The following is a 21,139-nucleotide window of genomic DNA, read 5'->3' as shown; positions in this document are numbered from 1 at the left end:
ATACCCCAAAAATGCTGGTTTTTACCCTTCCTGTACTAATCAGTTCCCTGATCTTCCTCACTATCCTATTCACTATTTTTACAGAAACTGTTATCAGAGTAATTGCCTTACACTCTCTCCTAATGTGAAAGGATTAGAAATAAATATGCTAGTCATCACCCCCATCTTAATAAAAAAGGCCAACCCCAGGCCGGGAGTGGTGGCTCACGCCTGTAATCTCAACACTTTGGGTGGCTGAGATGGATGGACCGCTGGAGGCCAGGAGTTGGAGACCAGCCTGGGCAACATTCATAGGGAGTGAGGCCATGCGTGGTAGTGAGTGACTCATTCAAAGTTTTCATGGCTTCAGGGAGATTCTTAGTCTAGGACCTCAAAGAGCCATCCTGGGACAGTGCTCATATATGGGTCTTTAGCAGGGCACTCTTCCACCGAGGTCTGCCCCAGTGGGTTACATGAGATGTGGAACCTCCAGTCTATGGATTATTCTGATGCTCAGTGCTGGAAATCATGGCCCATGAAAGGGGACCCTGATCTCTATCTGTCCTTTTGGGCATGCCATTCGTGACACTAAGAGCGGTGAGACACTTCATGGTCTCCAGTTGGGTGGCACGTTTTACACGGAAGGCCTGTGGTAGCCTCATTGTCATAGCCACACAGGTTAAGACATCCCTTTTCCCTCCGCTCTGGGGCAGGGGCCCAATAAAATTGACTCACCAGTCCCGCAAAGGTTGTATGGCTCGATGTATATGACCCAGTGTGGAGGGAACCTTTTCATGTCGCAGCCATGAACAGGTTCTGGGATTCTGAACAGCGGCTAGAATATCTGCATAGTGGACAGGGACGCCTACACAGTCTTTGTTTTGGCCCACCTCACGGCTGCCCCCTGGTGGCCGCTCTTACAAGGTACCCATATGGCAGACAAATGTTGTGCACGGGAGCCTTGCCTAGGACTCTCCCTTCAGGGCACTCAGGCCACAGCAGCCTACCTTAGACAACATGAAGGCCCTGAGCTTTTGTGCTAAGAGTAATAGGAAGCCATTGAAGACATGGAAGCAAGTGTTTGATGAAATCTATGTTCTTAGGGGTCAACTTGGCCCAATGTGGAGGATGGGCTGGTATAGTGGCAAGGGCTGTGTAACAGGGAAGACCATTCTGGAAGCTTTTGCAGGATTCTGGGTGAAATGAGAGGGCAGCCTGGAGGAGGGTGTCTGCAGACTGGATGAGGGTGTCTGCTGTCTGGCTGTCTCTCTCTGTCCCTCTACATCTCATGGATTTTCTCTCAACCTACACACAGGCCCTTCTGATCTTAGTCAGCTTCGTGTGACCCATGTCAATCCTGGGCCCTGGCTGCTAGATGGGGACCACGCCTGTACTCGACCCAAGCCAGATGTCTACAAGGTTTCCCTGAGTGCCTCAGCAGCCACTGGGCACTGGGGTCACAGAGAAATGACCAGTCAGGAGAGTAAGCAAAAGGGACCATGGAGGCCTAGCTCCCTGTGAGCTTGGAAGAAGGATCATGAAGAAGGAAAGTCAGGCACCCAGAGCTCAGGGGAGCCCATCCATCAGCACCACGAAGGCACAGCCATCAGTCAGTGTTGTTTGAACACAAGTCTTCAGAACACAAGAGGAGAGAGCCAGGTGGATCTGAGATATCATCTTGTCCAGCCCCCCTTTCCCAGCTGATGAGGAAACTGAGGCTCAGAGAGGTGGGGTCTCTTGACTGCAGGCTGGTCCATCTCCTCAATGCACCACGACGTTCCTTGATCGGTTCCTGGCATCTGGTTTTGCTTTTAGTTTTCTTCACACATCAACAACTTTTCTAATATAGCATTTGGAGTTTCACTGAAATGTCATAAGTCCCTCAGTGTACCCTGGCCCCAAGCAGGGCTGACATTCGTCAAGTCCTCCTGCTATCTGCTGACGTCACCACCATCCCCTTTACCACTGTTCGGACAAACTTGAGACAGAAACTTGCCCCCGAAGCGGGAAAGGAGCCACGAGAGCAGGGAATGACTCAAACAAGTCCAGCTTGGTGAGTAGCTAAGTTTATTAGGACTTACACACAGGGCACTCAGCAAGACAGCTCCCCCAATCTCTAAACTGCTTGTCAGCTAATTTTCTGGCTCTTTGTCTACTGTATATGAGCAATGAGACTTTTACTTGGTTGGTTCTCAGACACTCTCCAGGATATTTGGATTCTTAGAGACACCTGGTCCTCAGTTGGGCACCATGGCCATGGCTCATTACCTGGCCTTCAGAGTTCAAGCAGGGGACATACACCCTTAAATAACCTAAAGGAAACCCATCACACTACAACCACCACCACCATCATCAAGAAGCCACTGGCTGACTCAGATACACTCCCGGGAGGACAAGGGAGAGTGGATGCTGGAAAGACAGGGCGAGACACCATCACCAGGGAAAGACTCCATTCTTGGAAGGACATCAAACTGGAGGGTGGGTCTGTAGTGGAGCTGCTATTTCTTCTCCTGTATCCAACTATTCTAACTCTGGCTTTCTCCATTTTCAGCTCTTTCTTTTCCTGGTCTTCTCATTGCTGGTTCCTGTGCGCCTCCCTCTCTTCCTCCCCCAATATATTCTTTAGTCTAGAGTAAACTGCTTCTTCCCATTCCCCACAGTCTCCAGTCCCCTCTCCTCCCTTAATCCAGGCCCCAGCGTTTCTGCCTTCTCCTTGACGAACTTGCCATCTTGAGTAACCCCTCCCCTGCTGTGCTCAACTACAGACGCCAAAGTTCCTAACCCTCAGTTCCATAAACTTTACCTCGTCCTCTTTATACCCCTAAGAAACGTCTGCATTTTGTCCCGGCTTGTGTCTGGCTCACCTTCCCTGGTGGCTGCACGGCTCTGGGGTCACTGGGCCCAGCCTGCCTTTAGACTCTGATGGATCTGGGTGAGTTCGTTTAGATTCTTCTGCAGTTCCTCAGCCCACTGCCTCAGCTCCTCAGCAGACTCGGATTTTGCCCCCTCATGCAAGTGCTGTGAGTCTTGCACAAGCTGGACCACATCCAGCACAAAGAGGGCTCCTGAAGCGACCTTCGGGATTGCTTTTCTCACCATCCGTTTGGCGGCTCCAGGTGTTTTCAGCTTATCAATAACATTTGTAGGTACGAGTCGCCTAATGTTGAAAGGGCGTCCAACAGTGGCTTTAGATCTCCTGAGTGTACGGACATCATTCGCAATCATTTTTCTGACTTCGTCAAAATCAAGCACAAAAGAAAGCACGCTGGGCGTGATTTCGCTCAAAGTGTCCCCTAATACCTCCAACAGGTCACGGCTGGTCGCAGTCAGCCTGCTGGCTCGGAGTTCTGCCGACTTCGTGTATGTGTTCTCCGCGATGCTGGTGCCGATCGCAGTCGTAGCAGACGCCATTCCCAGCCCTACCCCAACTGCAGTGACGCCCAGGCTCAGCCCTGCTGTAAATGGTGCCAGCAAAAAGCCAATGACAGACAAGACGCCAGAGGCAGTGCCAGTGGAGCCGGACACCACATTGGCGATAGTGCAACCTCTGTGGAACTCTTCAATCTCATTTGCAATGACACGAATGCTTTCTATGGACTCCTGAATCTTCCGGCTGAGTTGAGGAAACTGTTTCAAAAACCACTCCCTAAGCTGCTGGTCTTTTTGCTGCACGTCTTTGTCCTCAATAGCCGCATATGGTGTAAGATTCTTCAGAGCTTCATAGAGAGCATCTGCCTCGTCCCTGTACCAATAAAGGACAGATGATGAAGAAAGGCAGCTTACTTATGTGTAAAATGAGCTCACTAAGATCTGTTCTACATAAATCACAGAGCTGTTACTATGAGTCAAATGGAAATAAAGTTCTAAAAGGTAAAGAATTATTTTCAAGGCCAGGCGCATTGGCTCACACCTGTAATCCCAACACTTTGGGAGGCTGAGGCGGGTGGATCACAAGGTCAGGAGATCGAGACCATCCTGGCTAACACGTTGAAACCCCATCTCTACTAAAAATGCAAAAAAAATTAGCCGGGGCCGGGCGCGGTGGCTCAAGCCTGTAATCCCAGCACTTTGGGAGGCCGAGATGGGCGGATCACGAGGTCAGGAGATCGAGACCACCCTGGCTAACACGGTGAAACCCCGTCTCTACTAAAAAATACAAAAAACTAGCCGGGCGTGGTGGCGGGCGCCTGTAGTCCCAGCTACTCGGGAGGCTGAGGTGGGAGAATGGCGTGAACCAGGGAGGCGGCGCTTGCAGTGAGCTGAGATCAGGCCACTGCACTCCAGCCTGAGCGATAGAGCGAGACTCCATCTCGAATAATAATAATAATAATAATAATTTTTATATTATTATATTATATTATATTATAATTATAATTATTATTATTATTTTTTTTAAGGTTAAATAAGTTTTATACAACTTAGATACGCCACAGTACTTATTCAGTATGGGAAAAAATAAGTTAAAGTCATCTTCAGATGCTCCTTAGTGGCTATGTGTTTGATAAAGATGGCTCCTCATGCGAGGGAGGTCGATGCCATCACTACCAGAGTGTGTGGAAAGGGGAAACTTTGTAGATAAACAAAGAGAAGTGGGTTCAGAGCAAAAAGACCTTCATTCAGAGGATCATAGAACAGTGAAGAATTAACTTGAACAGAAGAGAGCTCGTCCCTTTGTCCTCGGCCCCTGGGAAGTGATCTCTGGGGCCCTGGAATGTCCTGACTGGTAGGAACGTGTTTGTTTCCCCGGTGGTTTGGCTACAGGCCAGTATAGCAATGTGATGGGTGATGGGGGTTTGGGGCTATTAAGTGTCTCATCTGCCCTCCAGAAGAACTGGGGACTACAGAGGTTAGACCTTGGGAAGGGATTGGAGACTCCATGTCAGCCATGAGGGCAGCTTGTGATCCAGTCCCAGGAAGAGCTCTGCATTGAGTCATGAGCTGAGAAAGACTTACTCCTTGGCCAAACTCCAGCCAGGCTGTTCTGAGCCTCTTCTCCTCTAGGCATTGACCTTGGCTTTCCACGCCCATCCTGTGCTTGCTGGGCCTGCACCGCCCCAGCTCAGCAAGAATCCCCCAAAGTCAATTTGCAGAGGATCCTCCCCACTTGCTGTCTGAGGACACTTGCTCTCCGATTACAGTCTTCACCCATTCATTTGATGGGTGAGTGTCTGAGCTGCCTTTAGTTGAGCATCCTGTTAGTCCAGTTTAGCAGAAACCCCCCACTCTGGTGTCTCTTGTCAGTCCTGTTCCATCTGCCGCCTCTCACCCTGGTGTTGGCTGTGACTCCCCCCCGGCCCCCCCGACCCCCGTCTTTACTGTATTTGGAGCTGGGCTCAGTCTCTCTCCCCTGTAACAACAATCCTTAATAAAGGCTTCCTTCCTGATTTAATGTGGTTCACAGAAATTTTTCCTTAACTGGGTGAACTTCCCTGGTTGGCAACACCCCATGTGTTTTGTCCCACATTGACACAGGAGATCACAGCGTCCTGAGGACAATGAAGCTTCACACCTGAAGCCCTCCCAGACTGTGCCCTGTGTGTCTCTTCCTTAGGCTGATTTTAATCTGTGTTCTTTCCCTATGATAAATCACGATCATGCAATAACAGTTTTCAGTGAGTTACGCGAGTCCTTGTAGTGAATTACCCAACCCGAGGGGGGCTTAAGAAAGTCCCTCAAGTTTGCAACTGATGTCAGAAGGAAGGGTGCACTCAAACGTTGCAGTTCATCTAAATCTGAGTCCTTAAGAATTCAAACACAACCTTAGACTAGAAGACATCAATTTGCCTGGCATGTTATCTCTTCCAATGCCTCATGCCCTTTGACTTTCTGACTGAAGGCCACTGGGTCCAGCCACTGCCCCCTATGACTGAAAAGTGAAAGACCTCGCTGTTAGTCTTGGCTCCATGCAAACTCTCAAGCCACCTTACTGCCTCCTGACCTGGCACCTCCAAACTTCAGGGTCTCACTTTCACATGTCACCAGCCAAACTAATGCCTTAGCAGGTGACAGCTTCACTTGTGTGCATGTCAAGGCCATGTACAATTTCATGGAACCTCTTGAGGACTCATGAGACTTTGAAAATCATCTCTATAAATTGCTAATGCTGAAAAGACCTACATTTGGACAAGATGGTAGAGAAAGTGTTTTTCTCTTTGGTTGGGGACTTGTGAGTCTCCCAAGGACCCTTCAAATTACACCAGTTGAATCCACTCGTCCCCACTCTGGAAGTTGGCCTGAAGAAACACTGCCTCTACTCTATGTAGAACAGAAGAGGGTTTCAAACGGCAGCCCAGAACTCCCCAGTTCCCAGGCATGGTGTGGGGGAAATAGTCACCCATGGCCCACTATGCCCATCAGTGATGGGATCAAATCAGGGAGGGAAGAAATATCCCTCTCCCACTCACGTGTCCTCTGCAAGTCCATGACCGTGTTACATTTCATGCTCTCAGTGCCTCCCTCCTCTCACCCCTCTCCTGGCCTTGATGCCCCAGCCTTCCTACTGCTCCTCCAATCTAGGCCCACCCCTGCCCCACCCTGACCCCTGGCTCTGCCCTTGGCAAGGTCTCTTTGGGTCTTTGGGTGGCATCATGCTATTTGGTTCCCCGCCTTTGACCTGGAGTTCATTCTAAGGCCTTCACCACACTCCCATCTGATTGAATTACTAATAGCATTGGACGGATGACAGGTCCCAGTCTCTAAGACTTAAGCCAAGAGCCCCGGAGCTGTGCAGGGACAGAGCCGGGATCCATCCCAGCTCTGTCCAACTTCATTCCAGCCTCTCTGTGTCCTGGGTCAGCAGAAGGATTCTGCTGTGTTTGTGCAGTTCCTCAGAGGTACAGGAAAAGGGGCCCAGATAGCATCTCCAGGAACACACACTGATCAGGTCAAGATTTTTCTGACTTTTCCCAAAGAAAGTCCTGCTGGGCTTCCATCTCTAAGAAAAAGACTTTTGGCTCTGATCTCTTCCCAGGAAGTTTTGTAAAAGGTAACATGAACTGAGCACCTACCATGTGTCAGTCATTATGCTAAATACTTTACATGCATTATCTTATTTTTCTCACAATAAAGCTCAACGGATGAAGAAAGGAAAGCAGAAAGTAGTCAAGTAGATTGCAAAGCTCCCATCACCAGTAGATGGCAGAACTGACCCTGCCCTTCTGGGTTTCCTCCCCCCTCAGCCTGAGGCCACTCACTGCCAGCAAAGGACATGGAGGAAATATTCCTTCTGGGCTGCTGAGAGGGATGTCCTCAAGCCCAGCAGAAGGAGCTGCCTGGAGGAGGTGTGCCTGCCAGAGAAAATTAGCCCAGGGGAGATCTGGGTGGCATCACTGGGGCGCCCCATGGAGGTTACCTGGGCAATTCAGCCACAGCTACGAATCTCTTCCAGGCCTCATCGTCAGTCAGCAGGATTTTCAGATGCTCTGGGCTAACATTCTTCTGGAAGTATTCGGTGACTTCTTCAGTGAAGCGTTTCTTTTCTAGTTGGAAACAAAAAGGATAAGACAGGAGGAACGTGTTCTACCACATAAATGGCATTGAATATAAGGTGGTTCGATGTTAATCCTCCTGACCAGCTGTCACATGGGGTAGTTTTGATGGAGGCACCAGTGCTATAGAGTGAATTGTGTGCCCCCCAAATTTATATACTGAGGCCCTAAACTCCAGTGACTATATTTGGAGATCGAGCCTTTAAGGAAGTCATTAATTTAAAGGCAGTCATAAGGATAGGGCCCTAATCCTATAGGACTGGTGTCCAATTAAAAGAAAAAAAGAGACAGAGGATCTCTCTCTCTCTCTCTCTCTCACACACACACACACACACTGGGAAGGCCATGTGAGGACACAGCACTGAGGCAGCCTCTGCAAGCCAGGAGCAGAGCCCTCCCCAGACATCAACCCTGCTGGCACCTTCACCTTGGACTTCTTGCCTCCAGAACTGTGAGAAAATAAGTCAGTTGTTGAAGCCACCCAGCCTGTGGCATTTTACTGAGGCATCCTGAGAAGAGTGATTCAGCAGGAAAGTGGCACGGTGCTTTGTGGAGCAACCCATCTATTTCAGCTGAGAATCACCAGAAAGTAAGAGCTTTCCACCACGTTTTCTCCCCATGTAAGGGAAATCTTCCAAGATCGCTTCCTTCTGCTGTGTGCCTATTGTCAAACACTTTAAACCAGTGTCTTCAAAATCTGAGTTTCGACCCATCAGTGGGTTATTACAATAGTTCATGTGTCAAAAGCAGCATTTTAAAAAGAAAAGAGCATTGAAAATATCAGAGTGTATTGAACATAGCAAGAGTGAGTATTCTTTTGTAAGATATTATGTGTGTGTGTGTGTGTGTGTATTTCTGGGATCTGGATGAGTTTAGCATGGCAGCATTTTCACTCTTTTAGAAGTGACACAGGGTGCATACGCTGTATCACTGACCACTCCCAGAGTGATCAACGGTACAAATGTTTTAACCTTGTAATCAAAGGTACGAATGTTTCAACAGAGAAACCAATGCATATTCACCTTAAATGAGATACATAATATTACCGCTACAAAGCATCTTAGTACACAGCAGGATTACTGCCCAGATGAGTTGCCCAAAAAATGTGTGGTTTGCAGGGATTTAGGAATAACGGAACTGCAGAGAAGGGACTGGGAAGCAGTATGTATTTATGTATGCACTGGGGCATGATGTAAAATTGTTTCCTGCCCTGGAGGCGCTTGCAAGGCCTCGTTCTCATTTCACAGAAGGAGAAATTGAGACCCAGACAGTGAGAGACACCTCCCAACCCAGCAAGCAGGAAGCTCAGGATTTGACTCCCAGGCCAGCGTTCCCTTGCCATTGCTTTGAAGACTCCATATATTTTTTAAATGCCTGTGGTTTCTGCATTCTCCCCTGTAGTATACCTGTGGAGTTTTAAACATTTTATTTGCATTCTCCCCTGTGTATACCTGTGGGGCTTTAAACATTTTATTTGCACAGAATTTAAACATTTTATTTATTTAAACATTTTATTTTATTTATTTATTTATTTATTTTTTTTTTTAATTTTTATTTTTTTTGAGACTGAGTCTCGCGCTGTCGCCCAGGCTGGAGTGCAGTGGCGCGATCTCGGCTCACTGCAAGCTCCACCTCCCGGGTTCACGCCATTCTCCCGCCTCAGCCTCCGAGTAGCTGGGACTACAGGCGCCCGCCACCACGCCCGGCTAGTTTTTTGTATTTTTAGTAGAGACGGGGTTTCACCATGTTAGCCAGGATGGTCTCGATCTCCTGACCTCGTGATTCACCCGTCTCGGCCTCCCAAAGTGCTGGGATTACAGGCTTGAGCCACCGCGCCCGGCCTTAAACATTTTATTTTAAACATTTTATTCCTCCTGCGGGTCATGGGCGCTCTCAGGCGGGCAGTGGAGGGGGTTCTTTAGGTGGGCAGGGGGGCGGGACCCTCAGCACTGATCCTTGTGGCCCCTCTGTGTTGCCTCTGTCCCCTGCAGGCTGGTCTCAGGGTACACGGCTCCCCACTATCACCTCTGAGCCCAGCTGGCCCCGTTATTAAACCAGAGATCATCTTGTTTCGGAGGGAGAGTTTCTTCCTTGGCCCCCAGCCCAGCCCTTCCTAAAGATTCCAGGGTCGGCCGGGAGCTCCTGGCTTCTAATCTTCTCCGCCCTCCCCTCGTTTTGGACAGGACTCAGCACAGCCCAGTTTGCTGTCCAGGGCGGCTCCTGAGCAGGGCTGACTTGGTTGCCACTGCAACTCAGTGAGGGGAGGAAGCCGTCCTGAGGAAATGGGGCTTAGGGAAATGAATGCAGTGCTGACTTGGCTGGGCGAGGGCTTGTCTTGTTTTTTCTCTTTCCTTCTTCACCAAAAGGAGGAAGGAAACCCAGGGTTGGATGGAAGGAACCTCCAGCACTAAATTTGTGTTTTATTGATGGGGTGGGGATGGTGAATATTAAAGCAAAATTAAAATAAAAACCAAGCCTGAAACATTCCTGGGCAAACAAAACCAACCAGACCTTGAGAACGGCTGTAATCCCCGCTTAAAACTACAAGCTGTGGGAAACTGAACTGGGGTCATATCAGATGGGCGCTTCTGTTAGACACAAACAAAACTTAACCTCGGCCAGTCACAAGCAGCCAGCTGACAGCGGGCCATGCTGAGATGGGAATACTGGGAGGTCACAGAGGAAACAAGAACTCCAGGCAGCTGGTTCCCATGGCGGACACAGAAGGAGCTGCTGAAACCAGCTGCAGGGACAGGGGGAGGTGACGGGCCCACAGGACCCTGACAAACAGGAAGTGGCCAATCCGGCTAAGACCAGTAAGATCTACTTCGGCGCTGGGTCTGACCCACTTTTCACCCCAGACTCAATCATACCCTCCTTGTCCCATACCCACCCGCGCCACAGCAGTTCCATGCTTGCTACAAAACTGCGTGGCCCCCCAGTTCCAAGAAATCTCTTCCTCTTCCCATAGATCCTTATGCTTACTCTGCCCATTAGCTTAGTAAACCCACGAAAACAAAAACACCAAACCCCACTGGGCCCGACTGGCTCTTCTGAGTCCGCCTGCACTCCCACCCCCGAGCCTGCGCTTCCGCTTTGCAATAAAAGCTGATTTGCTTTTGCTTTTGCTTGGACTTAACCTTTTTCTCTCTTGGATGTCAAAAACCTGGGCAAGGCTAAGGTCCGGTCTCACCTGCATTCAGAGACCTCCCTAAACCCACCGGCATCAATGTGACCAGGAATTTTCCAACAAGGTAAACCAAAACAAGAAGTTTTATAACTGGAACTAATCAAATAATGTCCTTATTGCACTTCCATATTCACCCGATAAACACTTGTCTCCCACACTTTTTCATCATGACACGAAACCTCCTCCAGTTTGGTTTTCTCAATTCATGAACTCCTTATTCAGATAAATGTTATGGTGCCTCAGATGTTTCTTTGACAAGGGGTATGTTAGATGATTGGACTCAGCCCTGGTAAAGAGGTGCTTGTGATGGGCAGCTCAGGGCAGGTGCCCCTAACACAGCTGGGGAAGGGGATGGTTTCCCCTTAGAATCAACAGGGGTCAGGTGGAGGGGATGGGAACCAGCTCTTAGGGAGGCCGTAGTTTGTGGCAGGCACTGGCTGGTCCAGGTACCCATGTAATGTTTGATCCTCATGACAACGTGGGCAAATATCCTGGTGGTGCAGTTGAGGATGACTAAGGAGCTCCAGGTCACACAGAGGGCACATGGCCAAGACCACAATGGGGTCCAGTTCAGTGGAAAGCTAGATCACTCTACCCACAGGGCCACTCAAAGCAGACGGACTGTTGCGGGGCAAGAGCTGGAGAAAGGGGACCAGCCTCTCCTGGAAACACCCCAGGGTCAGCCAGGAGCAGAGTAGGAGGTAAGAGGTCAGGGCTGCTGGTCAACCTCCTCTCCCACCTCTCCCCTACTTCTGGTCCCTGCTCTCCCCCCGCAAAACCCAACCCTGCTGTTTCCCCTTCCCCAAGGCCGTCCTGCCCCAATTGAGTCATTTGCTAGGTGCCAGGGTAGGGAGGAGGTGGGAACCTGGGCCATGCCCCCCCTGAGGAGAGGTCAGGATGCAGATGCCCCCCAGACCCCTGGTTTGCGGGACTCCACATGGCCTCTCTTGGGGCTCAGGGCAGACTCATCGGCCACCTCCATCTGGGCTCTGTAGGGGCTCACTCAGCCTTGGAGACACCACCCTCCATTGTAGCTGTGGGTACGAAACAGCCAGGGAAGAGGAGGCAAGCTTACCAGCAGCCAGGTCACTGAGAGACTTACCATGGAACTGTCCAGCCATTGTCCTGCCTGGATGGTTTTGCTGCCTCCTTGAAGAGGAGAAAACAAATTGTGGGATTGACTGTGAGGCACCTGTGGACAGAGGGAGGCTTGAGTAGTCGGGGCTCTGCAGATCCCTCTGAGGTGGCAGCAAATGCCAAGACCAACCTAACCCAGATTGTTTCTCTATCATCGAGTCCCCATCATCTGCTGTTTACAGACACTTAACTCCCTCCAGCTCCCTCTGCCCTCACTCCCACAGCAAGGAAAAGTCCGCTTGTCCTGTTGGAGAATGAAGAGAAGATAATCAGAGGAGGGGCAGCCATCTGATCATTACAGAAACTATGGAGTCTATACACACGAATAGAGATGGGGAGGAAGGTTCTGACAATGACCTGGGCCTGGGAACATGTGTGATAACTAGTTGATGATAGCCAGTGTGTATTGCGTGTCTGTGATGTGCAGGGTTTCTTTTTAAATTTTTATTTATTTGTTTTTCTTGAGACGGAGTCTCGCTCTGTCACCCAGGTAGAGTGCAGTGGTGCAATCTCAGCTCACTGCAAGCTCCGCCTCCTGAGTTCATGCCATTCTCCTGCCTCAGCCTACCGAGTAGCTGGGACTACAGGTGCCCGCCACCACACCCGGCTAATTTTTTATATTTTTAGTAGAAACAGAGTTTCACCGTGTTAGCCAGAAGGGTCTCGATCTCCTGACCTCGTGATCCGCCCGCCTTGGCCTCCCAAAGTGCTGGGATTACAGGTGTGAGCCACCGCGCCTAGCCTGTGATGTGCAGGGCTCCTTACACGTGTCTCATTCGATGATCACACAGCCCGGGAGATGGGTACCACCTTCCCATTCAAACACAGAGGAATCCACAAAAGTTAGGGAACCTGCCCGTGTTTTCACAATAGTGCTAGAGCCAGGACTTCTGCTTCAACCCCATGTCTTCAATGACTGTGCTCTACTCCCTTCAATATACAATACTCAGTCATGTATTCACGCTCATGGGAAATGACTCCTCATTGCAAATCCGTGTCTCCCACTCTGTGCTCAACTCTTCGTCTTGGTGAATTCACTGCTGCTGCAGCGGACAGCCTGTGTCCCCGTCGCTTCTCTAAGGTCCTTTGTCCCACAAAGACCTGGATCCTACCAGATGACGGCGCAGCCCCTGCTGTGGCTGCCGAGCCCTCCTGGTGCTGCCCTGTGCCCCTCTGCTGTCCCACCCTAGCTGATGGACATAGGGTGTTTCTAATTCTTCATGTAAATTATGCTACAAAGAACATCCTCCTTCAAGTAAAACTGCCCACATTTGATTTTATTTCCTTAAGATATTCGTAGGAGTAGAATGACTAGGTCAGAGGCTATCAACATCTCAAAATGTTTTGTACCTAGAGCCACACTGCATGCAAGTTGTACCAATTCACACTCGAACTAGCAGTACATGAAGATGCCCATTCTTTCAGTCTCACTGGCTCTCAGTAGTCTCTTCTTTAGGACAAAAAATATGTACACAACATGTAAACTTGAGAACTAAATATACTTGTTACCAATACCAATTAGTACAAAATTTAAAGCACAAAGGTAGCACTGGGATGTGAAACACTGAACGAAGCAGAAGGAGGATTAATATCGTCATTTTTTAAAGAGGGAAGTTAAGAAATACTGGGTACAACTGACGATATAAGAAAGTTGTAAGTAAATTGTTTACAGCTACAAAGTTGCTAATGGAAGACATAAAACTGGTGATACAATGTTAGGAAAAGGTGGAGAGGAGAGATAGAGGGAGGGTACAAATAAGATGAAAATGACTAATAATGATACTATAATTAATAATAATACGGCATCAGGCCCATCGCAGTCACGGGCGGCTCCAGGCATTACCATTTCTCTTTCCACCCTGTGTCTCTGCTCACTCCCTGGCGTGCCCACTTCCAGCAGCTGGTCTTTGTTTGCAGCCTTTATTTTAAAAGCTCAGTGGTTTCCGGGCCCCCTGATGGGGTTCCATCCTCCAGCTCTCATACAAAAGCCCCCTCCTCAAAAGCCACTCGCCTCCCTCTTTCCCCTTCCTGCCTTTATCCCAGGGTTCAGACACACAGACGTCTGTCTTCTGGGGCCCCCCATGCAGCAAGCGTAAAAGGGGGACCCAGTCCTGGGCAGCAGTTCACCAACGGAGTACGCAGAGGGGCATCTGGGCACTTCTTGCTGTAAGGGACAGGGGTGACAGGAGAGGGGCATCCCTTCCCCTTGTTCCTGCTTTGTTCACTGTGAGACCCCTTAGGCCAGGATAGCCATCTCAACACCATGAGCCATGAGGACCAGGAGGACCAAGAGAGAGCAGAGGAGCGGAGGGCAGAGAGAGCTGCGGCCTCAGACTTGCCCAACACTTGTGAAGAGCTGCACCCAGGATCCCATCCTCCTTGGTCATTGTTGGCCTGGCTCAGACCCTGATCTGGGGCCTCTACTGAATGTTGAGGCTAGATACTGACTGTTAGCCTCAAGTAGGACACAATGTGTCCTCCCTGGGCGAGTCTGCCAGTTGGTCAATTCCAGGAAGTGACTTTGGTTCCTAGAAAAAGCCCAGATGGCGCCTGGCCCAGCCCAAGCCCTCCTCAATTGTGCAGCCCAGACAGGGAGCCTTCCATCTTGCCTCAGGGCTCTGAGCCAAGCTCACCAGATGCAGAGGACAAAGAGTCCCAGCAAAGAGGCTCCCTCCATGTCGCAGGCTCCAGGGCCTCCTCCTTGGGCGGGAAAAGAGGAGTTGAGACGTGTGCTCCTCCTGAGAAATCACCATTTTCATTTCATTTTTGAGAAACGGTTGTGCTCTGTCGCCCAGGCTGCAGGGCTTTGGCGCCATCATAGCTCGTTGCAGCCTAGAGCTCCTGGGCTCAAGTGATCCTCCTCCTTCAACCTCCTGAGTAGCTGGGACTACAGGTGCACGCCACCATGCTGGGCTAATTTGTTCATTTTTGATTTTATAGACACAGCGTCTCCTGTGTTGCCCAGGCTGTCTTGAACTCCTGGCCTCAAGTGATCCTCCCACTTCTGCCTCCCACAGCACTGGGGTTACAGGCTTCAGCATCTCTTTTTGGTGAAGAACAAATAAGACCGTGACTCAGATTTCACAGAAATTTCCCCCCTGATTTCATGTACTTTTGGCAGCTCTATCAGAATTTCAAGAGGGGAAAATCTCAGGCTGGGAGCGGAGGTGACTTACCCAGAGTCACACAGCTCTTGGAGGGCAGAGGGGAGGCCAACATCTGGCCTTGTGACTCTGATATTGAAGCAAAAATGGGTGATTTTAGTAATCCAAAAATGTCCGGGTTTGATTCTACTTCTACAAACACAGAGATCTAAGCTCACACTCCTGTGGTTATGATCACAGTTCCACAGTGTGGCTTTTGAATCTCATGATTGCAAAGCTGGCATCACGCCACAGGCACCATTCTGCAAGGCGCCCTGCTCACTCCCCTGTCTCAACCATGTTTCCCATTAGGGACACAGCACAGCCTGTTTCTTCTCCATCCCCCTAGAGGTCTGAACAGAGGGACAGAGGTGAGGGCCAGAGATGTGGAGTCCTATGATCTACCCGCTCAGCCTCCTGACACTGGACCCTCGGCAAGTCGCTCCCCTCCCAGGGCCTCAGTTTCCCCACAGGGCCTGGAACAAGTTGGTGCTCAGACTCAAGTGGGGTGAGATGACCTCTAGGTTCCTTGTATCTCAAAAGAAATCTCTTTCCCCATCGGGCCTCAGCAGCAGCACCCTGGGGCCACCCTGGGTGTGGCCACGCCACAAGGACAGGCCGGACTCCGGGTCACGTCCCCACCTCCACCTTCTCTGATTCCTTCAAATGTCCCAAAGAGACAGGCACCCCCAACACAAACCTTCCTTCTGGGGTCCGCCAGCCATGTCTCTGCAGTCTAAACCAGAGCTGAACCCAGGGAGCTTTGTGAACCCATCTGAGCTGTTTCCCGGCCTCTCTCTACTGTTTAAGGGCACAGCAGGAGGGAGGGAGCATCAGACTCAAGCCTGGGTGCAAATCCCGGCTCTGCCACTGCTTTCCTGTCTGATCTGAACCAGTTACTAACCTCTCTGAGCTTATCCACAAAAGCGGAATGATCCTTCCTTCATGGAGCTATTGTGAGAATAAGGAGATGGGGGCAGGTCAATGGTCCCCGACTTACCGAGGAATCTTCCCCTGACAGAGACTGAGCAAGATCCAGCTGTTCTGAGCTGTGTGGATCCCACCTCCAGCTGTGCATCTGTGTAATAAACAGACACGTCCTCCCACCCCTAAGATATACCCAGGAATTCGAAAGGGAAAGGGAAATTCACAACTTCCCAGCAGCTGGTGATCAAGTGTAGCAAACAGGCTGCTTACCAGCACCACCTTCAGTCCAGACCCAGCCTCCTTGCTGTTGCACTTACAGGAGCAGCCCCAGACCAGACATCCAGGTCTCTTTCATCCAACCCACCTGCCTCGCATCCTCAGGGTTGGGGGTCTGCTATGGTCTCAGGAAGAAAGACCTGCCACTGACAGACTGTGAGACCCTCCAGATTACTCCCCGTCCTCCCGTGCACCCACACTCCCCAGATGCCTGCCTTCCTCCCGCCTGTGCCACCAGCATTTGCACAATCTCCCACACATACCAAGTGGATGCTTATTGTATATTTGTTGTAATGCTGTTGGGGGTTATTTTGTTTATGTTTTTGAGACAGAGTTTCACTCTGTAGCCAAAGCTGAAGTGCAGTGCCACAATCAGTGCACTACAGCTTCCAACTCCTGGGCTCAAGCCATCCTCCTACCTCAGCCTCCTGAGTAGCTGGTTCTACAGCCGTCAGCCAACCGCCCAGCTAATTTTTAAAGAAAATTATATTAGAGATGGTGTATCACTATATTGACTGGGCTACTCTTGAACTCCAGGCCTCAAGTGAGCCTCCCACCTTGGCATGAGCCACCGCCCCAGGCCTGCTCTTGTTGAAGGCCATGCCTTGTGGCTTTTACACATTTGCTTATGTGGGATCTTCTGCCAGGAGCACCTGCTTCCACCATCTGGAAAAATCGTCCCCACCTCCACCTTCTCTGATTCCTTCAAATTTCCCAAAGAGACAGGCACCCCCAACACAAACCTTCCTTCTGGGGTCCCCCAGCCATGTCTCCCTTCAATGACAAAATCAGGCATTGCCTCCTTTCAGAGAACCCCCAGCATCCTCCCCAGCAGAGGCCATCGCCCCATGTTCCACTCCCGAGGCACACTGGGTGGAGGGACTAGAGACCACTGCTCACCACACGTCCATGGCTAAGAAGTCAGGCAACCAGATTCTGCTGGACTTTCGTGCTTTGCCCCAGGCAGAAGGGCCTCAGAGGCAGCTAAACCACAAAAGCCAACTTGACCCTTCCATGGAAGCCTATTTCATCCTCAGCAAACATCTCTGGGGACATCGTGGCCACCTTCTCCCACCCATACACACACACACACACACACACACCAGTTTCTGAGGGAGGAACAGAAAGGTGATTACACAGGGACTGCACAACACACTTTGCAATACATACCATTTGCAAATACTTCTCCGTTTGATTGAATTTTATAATCATCCCCTCAATGGGCCAAGATTATGATCTGAGTTTTCAGATGAGGAAACTGAGGCAAGAAGAGAGGAAGTTGCTTTCATCCAGCAACTCAGGGAGGAGGCAAGACTTGTAAACCAAAGAGGGTCTAAGACACATCTCAGTCAGTTTAGAGGTTTACTCTGCCAAAGTTGAGGATGCACCCAGGAAAAAGATACACAAGTCACAGGAAGATCTGGGGCCCACTCATTATTCACAGGGCCTTCTGAGGGCTTCAACATTTAAATGTGTAAAATCAGGCAGGAGTGGTAGGAGGAAAGGAAAAAAGACAGGATAGGTAATGAACTGAGTGGTCACATTTTTGTGAGGCTTTGATTGACCCTCCCTGAATCCACAGGTTCCACGTGAAAGGGGGTTAGAGGAACAGTCCATTATTCATTCATCTCGTGCACAGTTAATCTACATTTTCTATTAGATAAAAATAAACAGAAACTAGAGGAAGTAGGCATATGTGCATTTGTCTGAGGGTGGGCAGAAGGGTCACTTCCGGTCTTGTCATCGTTATGTACCAGTCCAGATAAGTTGCCAATTTGCATTGTCACAGTGAAATTATACAAAGTCTGTTTCAGGGTAAAAATCTGGGGACTTACAGGGATTTTCCTTGTGAGGAATTTGTGAGGCAGGCCAACTGGGATATATGTTGCCTTCCATCTTTGCAAATATCTGTTTAGAAACCAAAACAAAGGCAGATTTTGGAGTGGCTCTGTTTCCGAGCTTAACTGGCTGCACTGGCATAGTGAGTTTGGGGCCCCGAGATTTGATTTTTCCTTTCACATTTTCTCTTTGTTCTTCAACATCTTTTGGAGAAAACAGTGTAGAAGCAAATGAATCTCCAGTCATGGCGTTGGTCTGAATTTTGTAACACAAAGTATTCCATCTTCTGTTTGCAGGGCTTAGAAAAAGGACAGTTTTGATTTCTGGTGATGCCAAGTCAGAAAAATGAGAGAAAAACAAAAGGAAAATGTTAGTTTGGAGACTTGTAGCCAGGAAAGAATTCAGTATCTAGTCCAGATAAATTGTAGACAAGTAATAAAGCTGGAAAACAATGGACAAAGCTAGAATCTCATAACAGATGTTTTATAGTTTCTTTTAAAAGATACCTTTTCTCTCTCTAGTCCTCTATTTCTACCAAAGACAAATCAGAGTAGGATGAATTTATTCGCAAAAGAAGTTTTGGTCTTATAATACTTGACCTGATTATTTGCATAAAGTACAGAAGAATAATTATGTGGCATATGGAGTCTTTTTTAAAATTTGACTTTGCTAAACCATTTTCGTATTCATAAGCCATTTCAGAGTAGGCCTTTTATAATCTTGAGCTCAGCCATGAATTTATGTTTGCCTGCAGATACCTGTATGAACTGGATGAGTTCCTTTCTTTTCGAGGCTCCATGATCACTTGGGCTTCCCGGGCCTGTTAGAAAGTGATTTTCTTTATTTACCACAGTTCAGGAACCCTGTAAAGGAACTCTATAGGCAAAAGAATTAATAAAGGATTGAAATTTATTTTCAGTCGTTTCAGACAGAGCAGAATGTCGCTGTCTCCCAGGATGGAGTGCAGTGGCGCGATCTTGGCTCACAGTAAGCTCTGCCTCCCGGGTTCACGCCATTCTCCTGCCTCAGCCTCCCAAGTAGCTGGGACTACAGGCACCCGCTGCCACACCGGCTAATTTTTTGTATTTTTAGTAGAGATGGGGTTTCACCGTGTTAGCCAGGATGGTCTCGATCTCCTGACCTTGTGATCCCGCCTCGGCCTCCCAAAGTGCTGGGATTACAGGCATGAGACACCGCGCCCGGCCACATCAGCTTTTCAATTAGAGTTCTGAAAGAGTCTTTTAGAAGTAAAGTAAAACACTTCTTGCAGATAACAAAAGTATTAAAACAGCATTGGTAAAGACACAATTGACAAGGAAATTAGGTTATTCCTGTGGCATATAACCACTTAAGATTCATAATTACTTCTGATCACATATGCTAAGACATCTTAGACTTATAGAAATCTCATAGGATGTTGGAACACATATTAATAACACATTTATATAAATATAATCCAAAGAATGTTAAACACCATTTTATATTTGTCATGCTGGACCCCTGTGCTAGTGAGCTGAGAGGGCACAGCCTTGAAGAGACAGAAGAAAAGACCTGGAGACAGCAGGCGAGGCATAAGCTTTATTCAGGGAACTTCCGTACAGGGAGCCCAGGAGCAGCAGGCGAGACAAGAAATCCCCTCCTGTTTGTCAAATGCATGCAGGTTATATGATATTTTTCCCAGAGCAACCTCCACTTAGCAACCTCTGCCAGGAAACCTTCACCTAGCCCAAAACAAAAGAGCTTGGTTTCTTGCATGACCTCTGATCCAAGGAATGTGCCAGGGCCGAAGTGTTCTTTTTTTCTTTTTCTTTATCTTTTTCTTTTTTTAGACGGAGTCTCACTCTGTCGCCAAGGCTGGAATACAATGGCACGATCTCAGTTCACTGCCACCTCCGCATCCCAGGTTCACATGATTCTCCTGCCGCAGCCTTCTGAGTAGCTCGAATTACAGCATGCACTACCACCCCTGGCCAATTTTTGTATTTTTAGTAGAGATGGGGTTTCACCATGTTGGCCAGGCTGTTCTGTAACTCCTGACCTCGTGATCTGCCTGCCTCAGCCTCCCAAGTACTGGGAGTGTTCTCCATAGGTATGATGTAAACATCTGGATTAGCCTTTTTGTTCAGCTGGGAACCCTGAACAAAAATTCACCAAGGAATGTGCAGTCATTCTCAGAAGATGCTTAAGTTATAGCTGCCTGACAGGACATGCCAAACGTGCGCTCCACCCCAGCATACCTTTGAATGGCCCTCAAATTCTCATCACACTGTTTTTCTGTGGTTTCCCTGGGGCCAGCTTTGTGGAAGAGCATTGCTGCCAAGCAACCCAGCAGCAATATAAGTGCAACAAAGGATTGTGAACACAATTGCAATTACACTAGATACACAGCTCCTCCAGTGTCTGGGAGTTGATTAAACCATGAGATGATAGGACCATAAGACAAAGACTCAATGGCTGGACTCTGGGTATCTAATGCCAGCAAAGCCTGTGTTATGTTATGAGAGTAATGAGGGCGACATACACAACATTTTGTTTTAATTAATGCACAAGTTCCACCCTGGGCAGCAGTTACATGGTTTCAGGTTATGTCCTGGATCACACAATTTTGCAGAAGAACATGCCTGACTGGATGGTTTCTTCATTGAGAAGAGTGAAAGGATGGTGAGTATCATTGAAGGCTGCAGCCACGTGTTTAGCCAGGGCGTCAATTGCCACTCTGCAATTACGGTTGCCACTTTAGACGTAAACATTGCCAAAGGGTAGCACCACCAGGATGCATGTTTCTGGTGATATCTAGCTTCTACCATTTCCCAAAAATTGAGGGTTGTGTCTAAATGGGGCACTTTATACTCTAGCCATTCAGGATGCCACCAGGTGCACCTGCCAGTCCAATTGAATGGCAAGTAGGGCCTGGCATGGGTGCCACATGCCTATGACGATCCACATGGGGAGAGGTAGGCACCCACATGTAGCTACTTATTCTACATTCCAGCTGTCTGTCATTGCTTTTGCCAAGGACTTGGTGAAATTGTTGTACAGGTAGCCACCCCACATTGTGGGTATTTGCTAACAGCGTGCTGCCATTTATCGATTAATACAAAGTTACACAACCAACTGCCTGTATTTGTACTGCAGTCAGCAGATGCCCAGTCCATCACATA

The 21,139-nt window shown here is 49.0% G+C and overlaps 1 protein-coding gene across 2 annotated transcripts; it reads right to left on the bottom strand.

Annotated features, from left to right (window-relative positions):
• Positions 1-2,029: 2,029 nt before the first annotated feature.
• APOL4 (apolipoprotein L4) lies at positions 2,030-16,080 on the bottom strand. Of its 2 annotated transcripts, none has more exons than XM_031656340.1 (4): positions 15,937-16,080; positions 11,759-11,848; positions 7,331-7,457; positions 2,030-3,721 (listed from the first exon to the last, which is right to left on the bottom strand). In XM_031656340.1, exons 2-4 carry the CDS (start codon positions 11,775-11,777, stop codon positions 2,872-2,874), a joined length of 996 nt encoding a protein of 331 aa, XP_031512200.1. In that variant the 5' UTR covers positions 11,778-11,848; positions 15,937-16,080; the 3' UTR covers positions 2,030-2,871. The 2 variants fall into 2 exon arrangements, with proteins under 2 accessions (XP_031512200.1, XP_031512201.1); XM_031656341.1 differs by having other exon boundaries at positions 11,759-11,805.
• Positions 16,081-21,139: the final 5,059 nt, after the last annotated feature.

Source organism: Papio anubis, chromosome 16, assembly GCF_008728515.1.
Source record: "Papio anubis isolate 15944 chromosome 16, Panubis1.0, whole genome shotgun sequence".
In the NCBI taxonomy this organism is placed as follows: Eukaryota; Metazoa; Chordata; class Mammalia; order Primates; family Cercopithecidae; genus Papio; species Papio anubis.
The sequence above is the reverse complement of the archived record's forward strand: the minus strand, read 5'-3'. Positions and strand labels throughout refer to the sequence as shown.

Excerpts from the sequence above, each read along its gene's own strand:
- APOL4 (XM_031656340.1), bottom strand. Across the intron at positions 3,722-7,330 it reads GCTGTGGCTGAATTGCCCAG|GGACGAGGCAGATGCTCTCT; the intron begins GTAACCTCCATG and ends TTATTGGTACAG.